Raw genomic sequence first — 23878 nt, 5'->3', positions numbered from 1 at the left:
AGATGTCATTTGTTAGAAAAGTCATACGTGTGGGTCCCTTAAATAAGGAAAAGTTAGACTCTATTTAAGCAATGCTTAAGTTCCTACTTAATTATTCCTCCCTTTCATCAAATTTAAGTTTCTTTTCTCTTGCTCTTTGCTTGATGAGTAATCCCACGCTTACGGACAATATCAAATTTCATTTTTCTTTTATATTGCCGATACAATGTTTATTGATTTGTCTTACTATGAGTATGAGTACGAGTCTGAGTAATCTCACCACAGATCAATCTACACTTCTTGAATTCAAAAACCAAATCCTTGATCCTCATGATGTCTTGGCCAATAATTGGTCCAAAACTAACTCAGTTTGTCATTGGGTTGGTATTTCTTGCACTGCGCGCTATGGAAGAGTCTCTGTCTTGGATCTTTCAGGCATGGGTCTTAAGGGAACTATTGCTCCACACCTGGGGAATCTCTCATTCCTAGTCTCACTTAACTTGAGTGGCAATAATTTCCATGGCTATCTACCCAAAGAATTGGCCAAGTTGCGTCGCTTGAAACTCATTGATTTGAGTTACAATGCTTTTAATGGGGAGATTCCTTCATGGTTTGGAGCTTTACATAAAGTTAAATACTTGATCCTCAGCAACAATACTTTCACAGGTACAATTCCTCCAACTCTTGCTAACATGTCAAACTTGGAGACCTTGGACTTGGGATACAATTTGATTCAAGGAGAAATTCCATACGAGATTGGTGATCTTCAAAAGTTGAAAATGTTTCATGCACGATACAATCAACTTTCTGGCTCTATACCTTCAAGCATGTTCAATTTATCGTCACTGAAGTTGATTTCTTTGACAAATAATACTCTATCTGGTAGTTTCTCTTAACTTAAGATTTTCTATTTTTTGGTTTTAAACTCCTACTACAAAAAGTTATATATGTTAATTCTTATTATAATTCAAAAGTACTTTTTACTTCTAATTAATAAAAAAATGCCAAAAGAAAATATGAATAAGAATTATAATTAATAATAAAGGTATAGTATAATAGTATTAGGTAGCAAAATTTGTTCTATAAAAGTTTTTTTGCATGTATTTTTTTAATATTTATCTTCTCCAATATTTAAGTGTTAACATTAGTCAAATTTTAAATCAATTATTTTAAAAATTATATTTTTTTATGGTTTCTTACTATTAATAATTGAAGGATAATGATACAACAAAAAATATTTAATAGATTTTTTTCCATTCACTCCTGGCCTCGTAATAAAAATTTATGAAATTATATAAAAATAATATTATTTTACATTCATCCTTCTTTGGTTCAATTTTTCACTTGACTTTATTTATTTATTTTTTATTTGTGATTGACAAAAAGATTTTTCATTTTTTCATTTTTTATTTTAAAAGTTATATTGTTAAACTTATATTTTGGTTTTCATTATTTTCTATTGAAGATCTAATTTGTTTGTTTAAAATTCTTAGTACAAGAAGTTAAACTTGTGTAATGTTTAATGAAAAATTTATTTGTGTATTATTTTAAAAAACGGAATAATTAAAATTTTATCTATGCATCAAAAATTCTTTTGGTGGAAACATTCTAACTTGTTTTTTTCTTTTTGCTTAAGGTAAATTATTATGTATGAGCTTGGATTCAAATCTTGAGATACTTAACTTAGGGGTCAATTATCTTAGTGGAAATATTCCTGATTGTATCTCAAATGCTTCGAAACTCAAAATTCTAAGTTTGAATCAAAACTCGTTCTCTGGCCTTATTCCGAATACACTTGGCAATTTCAATTTCCTTGAGGAGCTACGCCTTTGGTCGAATCATTTAACCACAAAAACTCCAAATCATGAGTGGAGCTTCCTTTCTTCTTTGGCAAACTGCAAGAATCTAAGTGTCTTACAGATATCATCAAACTTATTAAATGGCATTCTTCCAACTTCTATCTCAAATCTCTCTACATCACTTCAAGATTTGCGTGTCATGGATTGCAAAATTAAAGGTACCATTCCTATGGAAATCGGTAGCTTAAGCAACATTAGAGTTTTGGTGCTTGCTCAAAATGAATTGAGGGGATCTATTCCAAGAAGTATTGGAAATTTAACTAGACTTGAAGAATTAGTTCTGGATTGTAACAATTTGGAAGGTAAGATTCTACATGGGATTTTTAAGCTTATATATTTGGTATCGTTATTTTCTGCTTAAAATTTTCCATTTTTGGTTTAAATTCTTACCACAAGAAGTTATATACAAATGTTAATTCTTATTATAATTGAAAAGTACTTTCTTAGCGAATTTGACTTGGATAGTTGGATATCCAAGATATCCAAGTATGGATATCCAAGTATCCAAGGATATCTCCATTCAATACTTAAATGTTAAGATTAGTCAAATTTTAAATTATTTTACCTTTTAAAAAATATTTTAAAAAATTATAATTATTTTTATAATTTTTTAATATTAAAAATTAAAAGATAACGATATAACAATAAATATTTAATAAATTTTTTACATTCACACTTTAACTTTCAATAATTTGAAAAATTATTTAAAAATTTTATTATTTCACATTCATGTCTTTTTGATTCGATTTTTTCAGCTGACTTATTTATTTTTTATTTTCAACTTACAATAATATTTTTAATTTTATTTATTTTGTATTTTAAAACTTATAATTAGATTTAATGAAGTTATGTCTTTTATTTTATTTTATTTATTGAAAAAATAAATAAAAATACTATCAAATAATTTTTTTATATCTTAGTGTCTATCTGTATTAAATTTGTCAAATATTTTCTTAACTGTTATTTAAAACACTTTTAAAAAAGAAAACTGTTATTTAAAAAATTTTAAAAGTTCTCAACAATCAGATAAACTCAATAATGATTTTACTCCTAACAACTTTTGCTTTGGTTTTTTTTTCTTTTTTTTTTATATGTGCCAGAGAGGAAATAATGCAACTCAAATCTAAGATACCCAAAATTTATGTCACCCGTTACACTTGAACTAAGCCAAAAAGACATTTTCCTTTTTCTTTTACCAACTATTTGAGAAATAAAAACAAATAGGAGTAACAAAATGTAAATATATATAAAAAATTGACGATCAAAATGAATATAAGTTGTAATAGCACTAGACCCTAAACCAATCCTCTAATTTATATGCTAATCAAATAGCCTCTAATTTATCTCTATAAAGTAATATTACAGATGACATATGTTCAAAATTTTGCGTTATCATATAATGAAAATTTAACCAAGCTCAAGAAGATTCATCTAAGTTATTTTAAATCCCTTTAAAAAAAGTTAATTTTAATCTTATTGATATATAAATATATATATTGATTTTTGGCTTTCCATTTGCTTTTACTCTAGCTTGCGGCACTGCAAAAAGTATTTATTCCCTTATAATCCAAAAACTTTGACAAAAATAGAATTTTATTGTGCAAGTGATTTTGATTGCAAATAGATTTCTATGCTATTATTGCAATTTTTTTTTTTACCATTTTTGCAGGTGAAATCCCTAGTGAGATTGGGAATCTTATTTCATTGGAGATATTTTATGCAGCTGGTATGCACCTAAGTGGACAGATTCCACCTTCCATCTTCAACATTTCTTCATTGAAAAATATTGGTGTCCAAAATAATAGCCTATCTGGTAATCTGCTCAATAACATTTAATTGCATTTTTAAATGTATTTTATGTTAGGAGTAGAAAATATACTAGTCCTACTCATATGCACACACCCACTGCATAGGTGAAACATAAATATACAATAATATTTTATGGTGTAAACAAATAAAAAATTGTAAACAAAAAATTTTACGATTTTTATCACCGTGTTGTCTTATAAAAGAGAAATATATACACACACATGTATGTAACGTACTGTAAAATAATATAAATGCTAGATAAAAAAAATAAGAGTAAAAGAAGTAGAAATTGAATAAATAACTAACTAGGTTTAAATTGTAAAACTATTTACATAATAGAGCAATAAGAGTAAAAGAAGTATAAATTGAAAAAAATATATTGCATGATAGAAAAATAAGAATAAAAGATATAAATGGAATAAATAACTAACTAGGTTTAGTTTCTCAAAATGCACTAAGTTGGTGTTAAAAATTAAATGTTAAAGATCCATTTCCTTCATTACTTAAATGTTAAAAGTAGTTGAATTTTTAATGAATTATTTTTAAATATCATAATTTTTCATAGTTTCTTAGTGGATTTAGCATTTCAATAACTTATGAAATTATTTAGAAAATTATATGATTACGCATTCATCAGTTGTTTATTCAATTTTTTCTCTTTACTGCATTTAATAATATAGATAATGATATGTAATATTAAAAATTTGATAGAAGTTTTTAAAATTTTATCAATAGTTTTAAATGAAATATTTCCTAAAGAAAAACCATAAATGTAACATCAAACTTGTCATGACCCGGAACCTCCCTCAGGCCATGACAATCGCCGCGACGTCCCGATTGAAACTCATTATCCGGAATGCCAACCGGAACCTCGCAAAGCTTACATATCAGTTTCTTTCCTTTCTTGTTAGCAATCATTGTTAAATATCGAGTTTTTTAGAGAATATATACTATTTTAGATCAAAACAATCAAAATAAAATTTTCACCACACAGGGGTATTTTGGTCATTTTTTTCTCCAAAAAAATTCGAAACTGGCTAAAACGTAATACACAAGTACAAAACACATAATTCAATNGAATAAATAACTAACTAGGTTTACTTTTTTAAAATGCACTAAGTTGGTGTTAAAAATTAAATGTTAAGGATCCATTTCCTTCATTAATTAAATGTTAAAATTTGTTGAATTTTTAATGATTTATTTTTAAATATCATAATTTTTTATAGTTTCTTAATAGATTTAGCATTTCAATAATTTATGATATTATTTAGAAAATTATATGATTACGCATTCATCGGTTTTTTATTCAATTTTTTCTCTTTACTGCATTTAATAATATAGATAATGATATGTAATATTAAAAATTTGATAGAATTTTTAAAAATTTTATCAATAGTTTTAATGAAATATTTCCTAAAGAATAACCATAAATGTAACATCAAACTCCCTATAATCTAATTTTGAATTGGCATAACGTTTTATTAGGTCTTGAATTAATAACAAAATATTTCAGTTTTACTTTATTTGTACACTATTTAACTAAAAATTTATGTGTGCATCTTGTTAAAAAGGAATAACAAAAATTTTATTTGTACATCCAAATTTTTTTTGTGAAATAATTCAAACTTGTATTTTTTTATTTTTAAGGTAAATTACCATGCATGAGTTCGGATTCAAATCTTAAGGTGCTTCGGCTATGGGGTAATCATCTCAGTGGAAATATTCCAAGAAGTATTGGGAATTTAACTAGACTTGAAGACTTAGAACTGGATTATAATAGTTTGGAAGGTGAGATTCTAAATAGTATTTTTAAAGCATATATATTTGATATCATCATTTTCTGCTTAAGATTTTCCATTTTTGATTTAAAATTCCTACTACAAAAGGTTATAATTAATTAAATTCTTGCCTGCTACTCTTTGACTTTGTCACTTGAGTGCTGTGATTAAGTCATCTTTGGGATTGGAGGTATATAATGCATGAAGGGTTGCTCGAAGTGGACATTATACTACACGATGAGGTTCATTGCATAAGAAAAAAGATAGAGGAAGTCGTGATCTGAAGCCCTATGTTCTAGTTGTCTTCGGTTGAGGTGTATCCCTGATTTTGGCAAAAACTAAAAAATTTTAAAATATATTTTTTTATTTTCTTAATGTTTTGGCAAAATTCAAAAAATTTTGAAAGAAAAACTTTCTTAGTTTTCTCAATGTTTTGGTGAAAACTAATTTTTTTTTTTGAGCTTTCCCAATGTTTTGGCAAAAATCTAAAATTCTTTTAAAAAATATTTTTCATGATTTTCCCAACATTTTGACAAAAATCAATAGTGTTTTTAGGAAACTTTTTTTCTAAGCTTTCCCAATGTTTTGATGAAAATCAAGAAATTTTTAAAGAGAAATTTTCTTGATTTTCCCAATGTTTAAGTAAAAACCCAAAAAAAGTTTAAATAATTTTTCCTCTAAATGATCTATCTTAAGTAGCTATAAAATTTTTATTTAAGATTTATTTTTCTTATGATTTAAACCTATTTGTCGTATTCTATTTTCATGACTTTACTATTCTAGACTCTTAAAATTTATTTTCTTAACTAATATTCTACAAAATAATGGAAATAAAAAAAACAAGAATAAAAAAAACAAGTGAATAAACAAACAAGTAAATGAACTTAGTATTATATTTTTATTTTTCCTTGGTTTTTTAAGCTTTTAATATCTAAATTTATGTGCATATGTAAAGTAATTAACAACCAATTTTTAATAAATAAAAATATTAGAAAAAGGAAAATAATAAAAAAAAACTAAAAGAAATGAAAAACCTTACCTCATTGGGTTTAAAAATACCCAAAACGAAAAGCCGAAACTACTGGGCTTTAGGACTAAGCCGGATTGGCGCCAGGTTGCAAAGCTTCTTCCTCTTAGACGCAAAATGACATCATTTCGGGCTTGACGTATAAGCCTCCTCTTCCTCAATGACATGGCGTCGTTTCCGAAGTTGTATAAAATGATAAAGTCTTCTTCTATCTTTACTTTACACTTACCCTTCTTCCTCTATAATGAGCGCTTATCTCTCTGAACACTTTATTCTCCCCCTCTATTAAGAACTTCGGTACCGGACCGTCCTGTGTCGTCAGCCGTGGACCACCTGTGTCAGAATCTCATCAAAATTCACCTATAAACTCTCAAAAACTTCCTATTAATTGGAGTCATTCTCTCAAAAGCGGATCCGATATTCCTAAATCTAAACTAGAAATCCCAAAAATCCAAGAACTTATTTCTCTCTGCTGATTGCTCATTCTTGATCTTTTGCTTCTTGATTGCGTGTATTTGGCTGTTCATGGATGGGTCTCTGTGTACCCATTGTGGTTGAATTTGTTTTAAACTTCTTTTCTTGAATTTTAGTTTAATTAGGTTGTTTTAGAGATGGATTAGGAAAGGATCGGTTTTCTTCTTTTCCTTTTTTTCTAATCATTATTTCTTTTTGTTTTTGGGTATTTTCTTGATCTTTTGGTTTTATTTTAATTTACAAATTTTATTTTAATTATTAAGAAGACACTTTGAACAAAATGAGGGGTCTACAATATATGTTATCCTCAAATGTAGAAGAATGCAGCAACCTTCAAAATTTCAAAATTTTGCATTATCATATAATGGAAATTTAACCAGAAGATTGATCCAAGTTATTTTCAATTATATATATATATATATAAATGATTTTTGGCTTTCCATTTGTTTTTACTCAAATTTGACACTGCAAAAGGTATTTTTTTTATATTATTATTGTAATTTTTGTATCACTTTTACAGGTGAAATACCAAGCGAGATTGGAAATCTTATTAAATTGGAGATATTTTATGCCGCTGATATGCACCTAAGTGGACAGATTCCACCTTCCATCTTCAACATTTCTTCATTGAAAAATATTGGTGTCCAAAACAATAGCCTATCTGGTAATTTGTTTAATAATATTTAATTGTATTTTTTGATGTAGTTTATTCCTAGTGCCACCACACACTCACTACATGGGTTATAAATAAATATAAAATGACATTTTAAGGTGAAATTGGTGAAGAATATTTATTAAATAAAGTTTACAAAACCTTTAAAAAATTATAATTTTTATTATCGTGTTGTCTTATAAAACAATATATATATCTATATAATGTAAAACAATATAAATGCTGGGGAAAAATAAGATTAAAAAGAAGTATAAATTGAATAAATAACTAAATAGGTTTAAACTGTTAAACTATTTACATTACTGAAAAAAAGAGTTAAAAGATATCAATTGAATAAGTAATTAAATAGGTTGAAATTTTTAAAATGCACTAAGTTGGTGTTAAAAATTAAATGCTAAAGTTCCATTTCCTTCAATACTTAAATGTTAAAATTAGTTGAAATTTAATGAATTATTTTTAAATATCATAATTTTTTTGTAGTTTCTTAGTATTAAAAATTAACGATAGAGCAACAAATATTTAATAGATTTTTTTACTTTCACACTTTACATTTCAATAATTTAAGAAATTATTTAAAAAATTATATTATTTCACATTGATCTTTTTTTTCCGTTCAATTTATTGCATTTAATATGATATATGGTATATAAATATTAAAATTTAATAGAATTTTATAAAGTTTTATCCCCTTTTTAAATGAAATATTTTCTTAGGAATAACCATACATATGCAACGTCAAACTCCCAATAATCTAACTTTTAAAGGTCATAACTTTTTATTGGATCTCAAACTTATAACAAATTATTTCAATTTTACTGTCATTGATTAAATATTTATATATGCATTTCTAAAATCGAATAACTAAAAATTTATTTATGCATTAAAATTCTTTTTCATGGAATAATTTAATTTGTATTTTTTTAAGGTAAATTGCCATGTATGAGCTTGGATTCAAATCTTGAGGTGCTTCGACTATGGGGTAATTATCTTAGTGGAAATATTCCTGATTGTATCTCTAATGCTTGGAAGCTCAAAATTCTAAGCTTGAATCAAAACTCGTTCTCTGGCCTTATTCCAAGAAGTATTGGAAATTTAACTTGGCTTAAAGAATTATATTTGGGAGAAAATAGTTTGGAAGGTAAGATTCTACATTTCATTTTAAAGCTTATATTTTAGTTTTTATTATTTTTTACTGACCCAAATTTTGGTTTAAAAACCGCTTTGGATTTTATAATTACATGTAGAATTTAAAAGTAAATAACCCCTCATAGCTAAAAAACCTAGATTTGGGAATGTTTAGGTACATCAATGTATCATTGGTTCTTGCTCGAACCTTACTGTCTTCCTTTTGGGCTTGTATTGTCCGAATCCTTGGAACACAATACTCTACATTTAACTTGCCAGCCTTAGAGTCCACTTAGCTGAGGGTTTTCCATAATAGAGTCCTACCCCAACTTTGCTTTCTCAATTATATTCAAATTCAAATTCAAAATAGAGATAATTCCATACTGTCTATTTACTTATTTGGATCCCACCATCCCCATGATTGTGTGCGTCAGCTTCCTCATTAACTTCAAACTCCTCTTGACTCATATGATTAAAGTGTAATTGTGTTTCAGTGTCCAAATCAGGTCATGCAGTTTCAGTGTCCAAATCAGATCATGTAGTTTTCTTATCTAGATATATGTTGTCCGAATCCTACATGAACCTTGCTTCCATAGATAAAGTTGCCACCATTAGAGACCAACTAGCTAACAACATATTTGGTAGCAAGAATGATTAAGCCATTACCCCCTTATTACCTTTTATTCTTTTTTCAAATGTTTGGTTACCTTTTGGATGGAGAATAGCCATTTTTTGGTAATGGCTATTCCCCAAAATCTTGGCTTAACCATTCGACACAATCCTTGTGATATTTGCTATTCCATACTTACTAAAGTTATAAAACCAAAATGCCCTTACTCATTTTAGAAAATTACAATTAAAAGACCCTTAAGTAGTTTATTTCCTTCTCATTTTTCTTTTTCTTTCTCTCTTTAAATTTCCTCCACCTATCACTGGAGGGCAATGGCAGCGACAACTTTAAGGCCAAATTTAGATCTCCTTGGCCCAATTCAGTAAAGGAAACATTGGATTTGGAGTCCACGGTCAAATTTGGTTGGGAAGTGTTAGATTGGCACTCCACGTACAAATACAGTCGCAAGAAATGTCGATCTAGCATCGTAAATATGCCCATAAGGAATGCCTATTGGCTAGGCGCTTAGTTACTTATGGCCGACCAGAGGAGAAGAAAAGAAGAGAAAAAAACAAAGCAAGAGTTTAAAATATGCCTCCATCAGCAACTCTATTCAAATATTTGGAGTAATTCAACTTCCCTTCCAACACCTTCTTTAGCTAGCTAATCAACTTCCATATTCCTTTCCTTTAAAACATGTGTAACTTTCCAGCTTGTAATATTTTTTTGCAAGTTCTTTAACTGGACCAAACATTGTCTAAATCTCCATGGAGTTTCATGAGGCTTGTTAGTTCAATTTACAACATTCAAAGAGTCACTCTCCATTTAAAGATTAACATGTTTATGCCCAATAGTTTCACTAAAAAGAATAAAAGCTTCTCTAATTGCTTGCACTTCAACATCGTTTGAGTCACCTTGCCTAATTGCTCTGGAAAATTTTAAAATGGTGGACTCTACATTATCATGCAACACACACCTTATTCTTGCTAGTCCTTACTTTTCTACTACCGTACTGTCCACTTTGAATTTCACCCAACCTTCTTGAGGAGCTTGCCATTCAATCCCCTACCTTGCAATGGTTGGTTTCTGCACCATGCATACTAATTGTGGGCATCTAAACATATTGTCTACATTTTCTAACATCTTCAGCCATTTTGCTTTACTCCATAGGGCAACCCATAGCTTAATTAATCATATAGCTTATTAGCATTCCAAGTTTTCCCTTAAGAACAACCTCATTGTGAGATAGTCATATGGATCATGTAATCAAATAACATGATAACCTCTAAACCTTATGCTTCTCTCCATTTGAACACAACATTCTCTAAGATAAGAAAGATGACTTTGGATTTTCGTGAATGACCTAGTTAACATTCCAATTTGTACACAACATCCCCTTATACACTCCAAGTCTCCACATATATAAAAAAAAAAGGTGTTGCACTTAGGGGCGTGCAAACGCAAATTGAATCAAAGAACTGCATTAAATTGAGTTCAATTTTTTTCATTCGGTTAGTTCAATTATTTTGAGTAATTAAGTTCGATTGAAACGGTTAAATTGGTTTGGTTTCAATTGGGAATTTTCCAATTGAACTTACCAAATTTAAATATACTTATAAAAGGGGGTAATTTGGGGTTTTCCTACCGAAGGGAAATAAATGCCTAATTCTCTTTTTGCCGACAGACCTCCTCTACTCTAAGTCCTTTTTACTTCTTCCCCTTTTGCTTTCCTTTCTCGCATCTCACTCTCACCATCACTTCTCTTTGACCTCATCTTGTAGTTACCATGTTTTATTTCTTATATATTGGTCTTGTTTTGGCAATGTACTTAATCATCTCAGTTTGGGATTTTGTTGCAAGGAAATTTAATTTAGAACAAGTAGATTATTTGGCGCAAGTTGCAAATAGACTATCAATTAATCTTTCTTTTTCTAGTATATTTGTATTGGTTAAAGATTAGTATTCGTGCTTATCTTGGTTGTTCTGTTTGAGAGCCTTCAAATGTTCTATCAGAGGTTGTTGATCGTGAATCTTGCTTTGTATCATTGAATGCAAATTGTAGCAAAAAATTACTTTTTGTACTCCTTAGATGTAGTTGGTTGATTAAACAGGTTGCCCATTAGCTGTTATAGTTCGTTTTGCCTTTGAAAATCAAAGATTTGATTGTTGGAGTTATCTACTACTTAGGTGTTTCCTATTTGCTTGGTGTGAATGATGGAAAAACCTCAGCCATGTTGCATGGGAGCTGAAATGCTATTAAATCTCTAACCCACCTTTTTAGTTTCTATTTATCGTTTGGTTTTCAATAACCGAGCTGAACTAACCGAATTACTTTGATTTTCAATTTTTCGATTATTATCATAACTTGGTTTGGTTTTGGTTTTTTTAAAGAATGAGTTCAGTTCTTTTGATTTTGAGAATTTTAAAACCAAAAAGACTGAACCAACTGTTTCGACACCTTTAGTTGCACTGTTCCATGCTGTTGTTTTCAAAGCACACATTTTGCTTGGTTCTCCTCTATTAACTTTTTAACTACCATCATTTTCACACCAATACATTCCCACATTAATTGCCAAACAAATAATTCTATTCTATATGGGGCACAGTTAAGCCAAATTTGCTTCCATAATTCGTTGCCTTTAGTCAATTGATTACTAACTAAATGACAGAAGGACTTGGATGAAAACTTACCACAAGTTATTGCTTTCCATATTAAGTCATCTTCGAATCCATCAGCCAATGTGTATTCTCTCAGGAAGCTCCATAGCCTTGTCCACTGTTTAAACTCTCAACCAAAATGTTGTCTTCTAAGCTCAATTCTCCAATGCAATCCATGGTTAGTCCACTCTCCAAACTCATAGTCTTCCTTGTTTATTGACTGTCAATGAAAATAGCCAAGGATCATATTTTCTAGCCACACATCATGCAAAAATTGTATCGGTTTACCATCACCTTCAATAACTCCCAAATTAACTGTTACTTGTAAGAAAAATTTATCAGTAGGGAATTGAGGAGAAATAATATTTTTCCATATGTTTGGGTATTTACTAGTAACAACAGCTTTAGGTAAAAGGGCACAAGGTTCATAGTCATTCTTAGCAGCCACAACTTGCATCCATAAGCCCTCTAGTTCATTCCCATAACACATAACCATTTTGTTAGAAAGCCCTGTTCATTACTTCTAGATCAACAATGCTCAACTTTCCATTATCTTTAGATTTGTAAATGTTTTCCCATTTCACATAATGCACCCCTTTATTATTGCTAGAACCCACCTACATAAATCTTCTTTGAAGTCTTTCCAATTTTTTTTTTTAAATTTCACTAGTCATTTTAAATAAGGACTTTAAAAAGTTTGGCAGGCTATTAATTATAGACTTTGGTAAAGTTACATTCCCTCCATGAGACAATTTAGCCTTCCAACTTTCTAATTTTGCTTCCACCCTTTTAATCAATAGTTTCTATATTATCAATGATGATTGATTAGTTCTAAGAGGTAAACCCAAATAGGTAGTTGGTAGAGTTTTAGTCTTACTGTGAATCTCGGGTGCCTAATTCATCACCATTTCCTTATTACTTTTTTTTTTGAAAGTTAATATGTATTCATATCAAAGGAAACCAAATTGGTTTATCTTTGGGAAAAACAAGCAGTTCAAATCTGTTACTCTTCACTTAGAAGGTAACCTCCCTAACTCAACACCTATGCCTTGTATCCAAAAATCTATACAAAAAAGAAGGGAATCTTCGCCTCCCTATACCTCTCCAGTAGCTCTCAAAAGCAATGTACACAAAAAATCTTCTGTACGCTTTCAAAAATAAGCATAACCTCTTAAGCCTAAGAATAAAGTAGGCAATTGACTGTCCAGTACACATCATATTCATACTCTAAACAAAAAGGAAGTCCAAAAACATCAATCTCTACAAAAACCTAGATCACATTTATCCCAACATAAGGATGTGAAAACCAAAGAGCCACAGATCCCAAAAACACACAAAATCAAGAAAAAACATCTCAAACTAGATAAAATCTCCCACTGCAGCATCATGAAAAAGTATCCGAACAAAACTTTCACATACTTATTCCCATTCACTCTAGTCTAACACATTGATAAGTTCCTATACACGTTGAATCCCTGCTTTGGCCAGTTTATCAGCCAATTGATTATTCTCTCTAAATGTGTGATTAACTTGCTAGCTTATCACATCTTTCTTCAACCTTTCAATGTGAAGGATCCACTTTCGTAACCTCTATGGCCCTTTGGTCGGCTGATTCACCCATTTGACTGCATCGCTTGAGTTGCTCTTAATAATCAACGACTTTGTTTTTCCCCATTTGGAAGCTATAAAGAGAATGAACGCCTCCCTTATAGCTATGATTTCAGCCAAGTTAGCATCCACCACCTTTATAGATTTGGAAAACATAATTTTAATGTGTCCATGTTCATCTCTCATCACACTCCCTATTCCAAACTCTCTAAGGCTGCCTTTCGCCACTCCATCAACATTAAATTTCATTTCCCTTAGAGCTGGTTTAACCCATCCAATTACCTTTCTACCTTGTTTTAGTTGAGTTATTGCTGCCCCTAGTGAAGGGTTTCGATACGTGTCTATTGTCGAAACATACTTATAAGGCCATTTGGCTTTAGCCCATACCACAACTTTCAACTTGCTATTTTCCCAAACTTGGTTACCATCCCAACTAGCTCCTCTAAAAATAACTTTTTTCCTTTGGAGCCATACTGACCAAGAGATTGCATAAAACGTCAGTGCCCACACTTGACCTTCACCTTCCCTAAGTGCAATGTTGTTCCAGATTTCAAAGAACTCTTTCAATCTTCCAAGAACCACCCAACAAACTCCCCATTCAGCACTCCATCTCATCCACACTTGCCTCACCACCTCACAGTGAAGAAACAAATGGTTGATTGTCTCTAGGTTTTTTTTGCAGAGGACACAGCCAGCTGTTTCTTGATTAAGTAGCCCTTTTCTCAAAAGTTCATACTTAATTGCCACCATTTCATGCATCATCTACCAACAGAACATTTCAATCCAGTGTGGTTCAAGATTAGACCATATTTTATTCCAAATATTGTCTCTGTTGCCTTTTCACATTGAGCTAAGCTTGCAGAATGATTCGATAGTATGTTGGCCTGAAGGTGCTCCTTTCCAAGTGAGAGTATCTTCAAGCTTCTACTTAAGTGATATTCCTCAGTTGCTTGCTTAAACCAAGACCATTGTTCCTCTTCCCATCCAAATGGCTGTCTTCTTAGTTGCACCTCCCATACCCACAGCTCTTCATCCCATTTACCATAATCTCGAATGTACCCCTCTTTATTTATGGCTAGCACATAGATTCTTGGGAACCTAACTTTCAAGGGTTGCCTTTCCATCCACTTGTCTTCCCAAAAGAGAATTCGACTGCCATCCTTAATAACCAATTGAACATTAGAATCATCTTATAAGGAAAAATCGTTAGTAAAAACTAAAGGCTTTAAGATATTATTCCAAACTCTTGAGTTTCTCCTATTGGTATTAGCCTTCGGGAGAAGATTGGTGGGATTCCCTCATACTTTCTCAACAATAACCTTTCTCCATAAGCTGTATCTCTCTCTCCTATATCTCCAAAGCCATTTATTTAAGAGTGCTCTATTTTTCAGCTCAAGATTGATAACTCCCAACCCTCCGTTTTCTTTAAGATCACACACTTTGTTCCACTCCATATAGTGAATCTTCCTTTTCACCTTGCTCCTACACCACATGAATCTTCTTTTAATTTTTTCAAGCTTTTGTATAACTCCTTTAGGTATTTAGAAAACAGACATATAAAGGATCGAGAGACTATTGAGAACAAACTTTAAAAGTGTCCCCCTACCCCTTATAGATAGAGGTTTTGCTTTCTATATCGCAAGTCGGGCTTCAAACTTTTCGACAATGGGTCTCCATATTGTAATGACCCTTGGTTACCTCTCAATGGCATTCCCAATAAATCAAAGGAAGCTCGCCTACCATACAAGCGATTCTCTCAACCTCCTCTTTGGTAACCTAGTCATCAGTCCTTACTCCTATCAAGCTGTTTTTACAAAAATTAATTTTCATCCCTGACATTGCTTGGAAACACCTTAAAATTCACTTGGTGTTAATAAAACCTTGAACCTCTAGTTTGTAAAATATCATTGTATCATCAGCGAACTGCAAATGTGATATCTAAAGCCCATTGGAACCAATCGAAATTCCTTTGCACAACCCCAGTTCCACCCCTTAATCCAGCATTAGGCTGAGTGCCTTTAGCACCATATTAAAAAGAAAAAGGGACAACGAGTGTCCTTGCCTCAATCCCTTACCCATTTTAAAGGGATCAATAGCCACCCCATTCACCAAGATAGAAACTTTTGCATTCATCACAAATCCCATAACCATTTTCTTCATTTATCACCAAACCCCATTTTAGTCATTATAAAATTCAAAAATCCCCAATCCACACAGTCATACGCTTTTTCAAAATCGACCTTTAGCATGAATCCTCCCTCCCTTGTCTTTTTCAACAAATCTAACACTTCATTGGCAATTAAAACACAGTTAGTGAGCTGTTTCCCTTTAATAAATGCAAATTGTTTTTCCCCGATCACCTCCCCAACCACTAATCGAAGCTTATTTACTAAAAGTTTTGAAATAAGCTTATGCACACTACCTACTAAGCTAATAGGTCTATCCTTTGAAAAACGTATAGGGTTGGTCACTTTAGGGATGAAGGTAATAAAGGAATTTTTAGCTCCTTCCTCCATTGTTCCGTCTGTGAAGAATTTCCTCACACAGCCCATAATGTCATCTTTCATAACCACTCACTGATTTTTAAAAAACTCGAGATTGTACCCATCAGGCCTTAGGACCTTATTACCATAATAGCTGCATATCATATCCCAAACCTTTTCTTTTGTAATTTCTCTATCAAGAATTATAACAGCTTCACAACTTAATTTTTTAAATGGATAATTAAACCTCCTTACCTTCATTACTTTTTTTTCTTGTAAAAAGTGGTGAAGTGATTGACAATAGCCTCTTTAATTTTCCCAGGTTTGGTAATAACTTTATCCTCTACTTTCAGTTGATGGATGAGATTGTTCCTCCTTCTCGCAGAGGCTAAAGCATGAAAATATTTGGTATTACGATCACCCTTAACAACCCATTTAGATCTTGACTTTTGCTACTTTTTCTCTCCTACACCCTATACAACTCTCAAAGCTCAACCCTTTTGCTGACTGCCTCATGGCTACAATCACTGCCCCCTTCCCCTTCTTATATTTTCTCATTCAAAATCTGCAGTTCAGATTTTAGTTTGCTTATTCTCTCTTACACACTACCAAAGACCTTTTTTTGCCACACTTTCAGTACAATTTTCAATCCTTTCAGCTTTGACCATAGCCCGTTAACATTTTGGCTGTCACTGCCACTTTGCCCTCAAAAATCCTGCACAACTAATTGAAAACTTGTCTCCTCCATCCAGAAATTGAAGAGCTTGACAGGTGTAAGACCTTAATCCACTTTTCCTGGTCCTAACAATACTGGGTTATAATTTGATATCGATATTGGTAAGCATTTTTGGATCATATCATTTCTTAGTTCCAGTACCTCAACATCCACACAAAAATAGTCAAGAAGACTAAAAGTTGTCCCTTCTCTATATTACTCCACATAAACCTCCCTCCCACTATAGGGAGGTCCATTAACCCCATCTCATTTATAAACTCATCAAATCTTCTAGCTGTTCTGCCAATATTCCCCTTGTTAATTCTTTCCTCCTCCTTCTTGATTGCGTTGAAATCCCCTCTTAGCACCCATATGACCCTTGAACCTCCCATGATTTGCTTCACTTCCTCTTATACAACACCTCTCTCCCCCTCATCATTAGGCGAGTACATATTGCCAAACCCACACCTAACATGACCATTTCTCAACTCACCAATCAACATAATAATATTTTTATGTAGAATACATTCCTCCAATTTGAAAAAGTTATCTTGCCAGATACTAATCAGTCCTCGAAACTTACCTTTTGACTCCACTACTTTACCACACACACACTCTCTTGGCCATAATTTCTTAAATATCTCATTGTTAACCTTGCGTAATTTAGTCTCTTGAATGAATACCATATTTGGTTTATTCAATTTAATTTACCTTCTTATAGCTCTTTTCTTCTACCCCCTTCCAATCCCCCTAATATTCCAAGTAAATAAAATCATTGAGAAAAAACACTCACCTGATTCCTTGGAACGTACTGCCATCACTCGCTCCTACTTGATGTTTCCTTCCATCTCTTGATCCATGAATGCTTGGATAATTGTCTCTCTCTCCTAGAAATTTCAGGCCTAAGCTATTGCTTACATCCATGGTCGCAATTACTTCCTTCCACTTATCTTTGGTCTTTCTTTTTGTTTCTGAATTAGTCTTTATAGCCTTCCTTTTACAACTGTTATCCATCCCACCTTCTTTGGTTTCCTTCAATAATCTCCTTAATTTTTTCTTCATTTTTTTGCTTTCTTTTAGACTTCCCCTTTCTTTTGATTACCTCCCCTAGCTCTGAATCTTTACTCCCAATTACCCCATTATTTTGATAATACTTCTCACCGTGATTACTCTCTTGAGTCTCTACCACCTAAATCCCTTTCGTTGTGTTCTTTTGTACTTTTTCGTTATCCCTGTTATCCCCTTGCTCTTCTATACCCTCAGTCGCTTGTTTGTTGCAGACTTTTTTAGTTGCACCTTGGTTTTCCCCTTTGATTTTCTTTTCTTACTGCTGATAAATTCCTTGACAACCATATCGCCTGATATTAAGAGACTAGGATCTTTTAGCCTCCCTCTTAGTATGCTTCACCTTTGTAATTCCACTTCATACACGAACCAATCTCCTTCCTCTTTAGACATTAGAGTCTTCTCAATATCTCTGCATTGCCCATCATGAAAGTTCTGTCTCCCTTTTGTAATTTTGCACATTCTGTCTTCTTTTCTATTTCCAAGTGCCCTAACTCTTCCCCCATTAGCCCATTTTTCTTTTTCTTCTTCTGGTTACTACTCTCCCTTGGCCCTATGCTTGCTTTGTCCTTAATCTCTTTTATCTTTTTTTTTTTTATTTTCCCTGTTAAGCCCCCTTTGCTTACCCTAACTAACTAGTCCACTTCTTCCTTATTAATTCTAATACCAAATAAACTATTCTTCTAGAAGTTTATCTTCAACCCAGATATTATTTGGAAGGAACGTAACATTTTCTTCATGTTTATCAATTCGTCAAAATTTGGCTAGCATGTGTCATTTGCAAATTGTAAGTGTGTAATTTTTAACCCATTGTCCCTTATTAAGATGCCACTATAAATGTTCTCCTTCTTTGCCTTTGGCATCATACAGGTAAACATTTTAGCAACCATATTAAAAAGAAAAAAAATAAAGAACAACCTTGCCTTAACTCCCTTTATAGCTTTATTATCTTGGAAAGAGACCTATTTATTACACAGATACTGAGGCAGTAGTCACACACTTCATTTTGTGAACCAAACATGCTGTAAGAGTTTTCTGTGATGGAGTCATGTTTTAACTTGAATTTCTCTTTATTTAAATTAAGGAAAGTTCTGGCCTCACCCGCCCACAATAATATGCATTCAACCTTATTAAGTTAGAGCCCCTTTTACCTCATACGATTCTAAAAAATTCATATTTCACTTTTATCACATGTCTAATAAAAAATTTGTAAGAGTCTTAAACTCCTTTGTACTCCCACCTTCATTAATATATCTACTTCATTGTTTGCTTCCCTCAATACATGAGTTACCATCCAAGTCAGGATTAATTTTTACATGCTTTCTTTCTTATCAAACATTTTCTAAATCTCTAAGAGGCCTTTTAAGGTTTATTTATCCATAACACTATATTCTTGGGATCACTTGTTATCTATAAATTAAACTGTTTGTGTTCCATTATATTAATGAAAACGCAAAACACGTCTTTGATTGCCTAAATTTTTGTAAGGTTCAAATCCCCTTCACCAATTGACTTTAAGTACTTGACTATGATTGAACCTTTATGATCCCTTATAAGTCCTCCAATACTTGCCTTTTTTGGATTGCCAAAAGATGCCCCATCAATGTTGAATTTGACCCATCCCTTTTGTGGAGCCATCCATTTAACTTTCAGTCTCACAACTCTAGTTTTGTCCAACATTTTCACCTTGTATGGACATTTCGATATATGCTTCGTCAATTATGTTAATTTGAGCCACTTTTTCTTTGCCCATACTACAACACGAAGTTTAATTAGATCATAAAGCTGAGAGATATCCCTTACCTTCTTATTAAAAAATCACATCATTCTGAAACTACCATATTGACCATGTAATTGCATAGAAAGCAAGCATCCAAACCTTTTGTCTATCCCCACTATCAGACATTGTTCTCCATGACAAGAAAAATAATTTTGGATCGTTAAATATGATCAAATTTATGTTCCATTCTAAGCATCACTTACACCAAACCTTCCAAGCCTCACAACATGTAAAAACAAATGTCTAATAGTTTCTGAACTTTACTTACACAACATGTAAAGAGTCTGTTAAGCCCTAATTAAACTTTTTTTTCTAGTTTAGACTCAACTGCTATCTTTTCCCACATTAGTTGCCACACAAACCATAACTTTGTAAGAAGCATACCCAAATATTTTTCCACAGATCGTTGTTTTCATCCTGGGAATTTAATACAAGTTTACCAAAAGATTTTGAGGAGTACCTTCCATTAGTTGTAGCTTTCTAGATAAGCTCGTACTCTAAATAATCACTCAAGGTGTATTGTTAAAGGTAACTCCATAATCTTGTCCATGCATGAAATTCCCAATTGAATAATTGATGCTTGAGCTCAATTTTCCATTGTTAGCCATTATTTTTCCATGCCCTGTAATCACAAAGCCTTCCTTCCTTGCAACAAGAATTTGTTAATAGGCATTAAAAGAGATATGATATTTTTCTAAGTGTTTGAGCAATTACAAGTGACCACAGCATTAGGTAACAAGGCACACAAATCATAGTCCTTCTTTGTTGCCATGATTTCTCTCTATAGACTTTTCGGTTCATTCCTATACAAACATAACAATGTAGTAAGAAAGGCTTTATTTTTGATTTCTAGATTAACCATCCCAAGTCCCTTTTCTTTGTAGTTATAGACATTATCCTATTTAACAAAGTGCACTACCCTTTTGATTATTGCCAACCCAAAGAAATCGTCTTTGTATTTTATTTAATTCATCCCTAATTCCTTAAGGCATCTAAATAAAAAGACATAAAAAAAGGTAGGTAAATTGCTAAGTACTAACTTCACCAGTGTAACTCAACCTTCATAAGATAACAGCTTTCATTTCCACCCTTCTAATTTTGCCTCTACACACACCAACACTAGTAAACCAAACTTTGATTATGACCTCTAAATTTTCATCGAAGCTTGACTAGCCCTCAATGGTAAATCCTATTATGTAAATGGTAGGACACTTACCTTACAATGAACTTTAGTAGCCCCACTTACCTTACAATGAACTTTACTAGCCCGAGTTCCTAAGATTTCAGCGTTAACCCTGACACACATAAAGATACATTTCTAAAAATTTATCTTTAATCCTCACATAATTTGAAAGCATCGTAGTACTTTTTTCATATTTATTAACCACTCAAGTTTAGGTTGACAAAACTATAAGGTATCCTTAGAATATTGCAAATGAGACAACTGCAAACCTCTAGCACCAAAATAGATTTTGCTACAAATGTCCTCTTCTTTGGCTTTACCCATTAGACAACTGAAGACCTCTACAACCATGTTAAACAAAAGAGGAGACAATGGACACCCTTGCTACAATCCCTTTTGCAATTTAATTGGTTTTGTGGGTGTCACATTTACAAGAACATAAATTGAGATAGTTGAAGCACATTCCATAATCCATTTTCATCATCTCCTCCCAAACCCCATCTTTTCCATTATCAACTCTAAGAACTCCCAACACATATTATCATAAGCTATCATCTCATTAGCTATAAAGGCTGAATCTAGCAATTGCCTAGCTTGAACAAAGGCAAATTAAAGTATCATAAATCTTTTTATAGTTTCTTCATATTAAAATACAACAATATAACAACAAATATCTAATAAATATTTTTTACATTCACACTTTACCTTTCAATAATTCATGAAATTATACAAAAAATTATATTATTTTACATTGTTTTTTTCTTTGCTGAATTTTTTCACTTGACTTTATTTATTTTTATTTGATTTCTTTATTTTCAATTAACAAAAAGATTTTTACTTTAAAATTTGTAATTTGGTTTAACAAAGTTATATCTTTTATTTTATTTATTTATTAAAAATAAATAAAATATTATCAAATAATATTTTATTTATTTAAAGCACTTTTAGAAAGAACTCTTCTCAACAATTCTTTTGTGAGAAATTCCAACTGAATAACTCAATTATGATTTTACTCTTTACAATCTGCTTTTGTTTTTCTTTTCTTTTTTATTTGTACAAAAGGGAACAATGCAGTTCAAACTTCATATCTCTACTCAAAACTTATGCCACTTTTACCACTTAAGGTAAGTCCAAGTGGCATTTGCTTTTGTCTTTTAGCAACTCTTTAAAAAATAAAAGCAAATAGGAGTAGTAAAATGTAAATATATAAAAAAAATTAATAACCAATATGAGTCTAAATCATAATAGCACTAGACCCTAAACCTTGCCTCTAATTTATGCAAATCAAATAGTTTTTTCATTTTTTCAATAAGAATGAAATTCTTTCTATGAATTTTTTTGGTAATTTAATTAATTTTATTTATAATTTCATAAATTTAGAGCAAATAGTTTCACTAATTATGAATTGTATTAATATTAAGAAAATAATTATTAAATAAATGAGGTCATGCAATTCGGTTTTAATTATGTTTGCAAGTGGTCAGATCCATTGGGAAGTGAGTAGACAGTCTTTCTTTGGAGACATTTTCTGTAAAAAATAGAAGCCTTCTGATTGGGCCAATTCCGTACAAAGTAGTATTGTACAATGATATATGTCACCCTAAAATATAAGAGAATACAACAATCTTCAAAATTTTGCATCATGTAATGAAAATTTAACCAAGTTCAAGAAGATTGATCTAAATTGCATTGATTTAGAATGTATGGTTTTATATTTTATTCCTACTCAAACTTATGGCATTACTAAAAGTATTTATTACTTTATAATTCAAAAACTTCAACAAAAATAGAATTTCTTTGTGCACGTGATTTTGATTGCAAATAGATCTCTATATTATTATTGCAATGTTAACAATCCAAGTAGGCTCCTTTTTTTCTGTTTTTGTAGGTGAAATACCAAGCGAGATTGGAAATCTTATTAAATTGGAGGTATTTTATGCCTCTCATATGCACCTAAGTGGGCAGATTCCACCTTCCATCTTCAATATTTCTTCATTGAAAGAAATTTTGCTCCAAAACAATAGTCTATCTGGCAATCTACTCAACAACATTTAATTCCATTTTTTAATGTAGTTTATTTTAAGAGTAGAAAATAAGCTAGTCCTCCTCATATGCACACACCCATTACATACATGAAAAAAACATATAATAACATTTTGTGGTGAAATGGATAAAGAATATTTATTAAATAAATTTTGTAAAAAAATAAAAAATTAAAATTTTGATCATTGTGTTGTCTTAAAAGAGCATATATATATATATATATATATATATTATATAGTGTAAAACTATATAAATGATGGAAAAAATAAAAGTAAAAGAAGTATAAATTGAATAAATAACCAACTAGGTTTAAATTGCAAAATTATTTACGTTACAGAAAAATAAAAGTAAAAGAAATATAAATTCAATAAATAACTAAGTTGGTGTGTGTAATGACCTTCTTCCTAATGGTTACCGGTGTCCGAGACTTGTGAGAGAACTTGTCAAATCTCGAACAAGCCTTAGTTGAGATTTCTGTTAATTAAACTGAACATTCTAACACATACGTGAGTCGACTTGGATTTTATTATAAAATTCCACTTGTAATGTCCATTAAAAATTTTGCTAACTTGTGTTAACACTATCATTTGCTTAAACTGAATAGTCAACGGTAATCAAGAAGTAGAAATTAGATACCAATAACCAAATCTAGCAAACTCCAAGATAATTTCAACATCACACTTAGTATTCATTACACAATCTCAAAGTTTTAGCAAATACATTTCCAATAAACTATTAATAATTTTATAAATCTTATAGTTTTACACAACATGACCCTTATGCAGTGGAGTGACTCAGAGTGGAAGTCGAAGAGATGCCATTACTTACGTCGTAGCGAATCAATGTATTGAGGCAATACACTTGAGCTGATCACTTATCTGCAAAAAAGAAAGATAAGAGCGTGAGTCTCAAACTTAGTGATTTTCGGCTCCGTGAGCAAGGCATAGATGGGAAACAAACGAGGGACAAAAGATTTGAATATTAAAACATAAGGGCATTGTAAAACCCG

The 23878-nt window shown here is 31.3% G+C and overlaps 1 protein-coding gene across 4 annotated transcripts; it reads left to right on the top strand.

Annotated features, from left to right (window-relative positions):
- The first annotated feature begins 112 nt into the window (after positions 1-112).
- Positions 113-22933, top strand: LOC18592805 (LRR receptor-like serine/threonine-protein kinase EFR). Of its 4 annotated transcripts, none has more exons than XM_018129870.1 (7): positions 113-861; positions 1616-2140; positions 3562-3651; positions 5295-5435; positions 7447-7590; positions 8525-8737; positions 22691-22933. In XM_018129870.1, exons 1-7 carry the CDS (start codon positions 144-146, stop codon positions 22879-22881), a joined length of 2022 nt encoding a protein of 673 aa, XP_017985359.1. In that variant the 5' UTR covers positions 113-143; the 3' UTR covers positions 22882-22933. The 4 variants fall into 4 exon arrangements, with proteins under 4 accessions (XP_017985359.1, XP_017985358.1, XP_017985357.1 ...); XM_018129869.1 differs by having other exon boundaries at positions 3508-3651; positions 22715-22933; XM_018129868.1 differs by having other exon boundaries at positions 3508-3651.
- The last annotated feature ends 945 nt before the right edge of the window (positions 22934-23878 follow it).

This window comes from Theobroma cacao, unplaced genomic scaffold (assembly GCF_000208745.1).
Source record: "Theobroma cacao cultivar B97-61/B2 unplaced genomic scaffold, Criollo_cocoa_genome_V2, whole genome shotgun sequence".
NCBI classification, from domain to species: Eukaryota; Viridiplantae; Streptophyta; class Magnoliopsida; order Malvales; family Malvaceae; genus Theobroma; species Theobroma cacao.
The sequence above is the reverse complement of the archived record's forward strand: the minus strand, read 5'-3'. Positions and strand labels throughout refer to the sequence as shown.

What these genes read in the sequence shown, in the direction of transcription:
- LOC18592805 (XM_018129868.1), top strand. Translation starts at nt 144, where the DNA reads ATGAGTAATCCCACGCTTACGGACAATATCAAATTTCATTTTTCTTTT. An exon ending in GACAAATAATACTCTATCTG is followed by an intron (nt 862 to 1,615) that starts GTAGTTTCTCTT and finishes TTTTTGCTTAAG; the next exon opens with GTAAATTATTATGTATGAGC. An exon ending in GGATTATAATAGTTTGGAAG is followed by an intron (nt 5,436 to 7,446) that starts GTGAGATTCTAA and finishes TCACTTTTACAG; the next exon opens with GTGAAATACCAAGCGAGATT.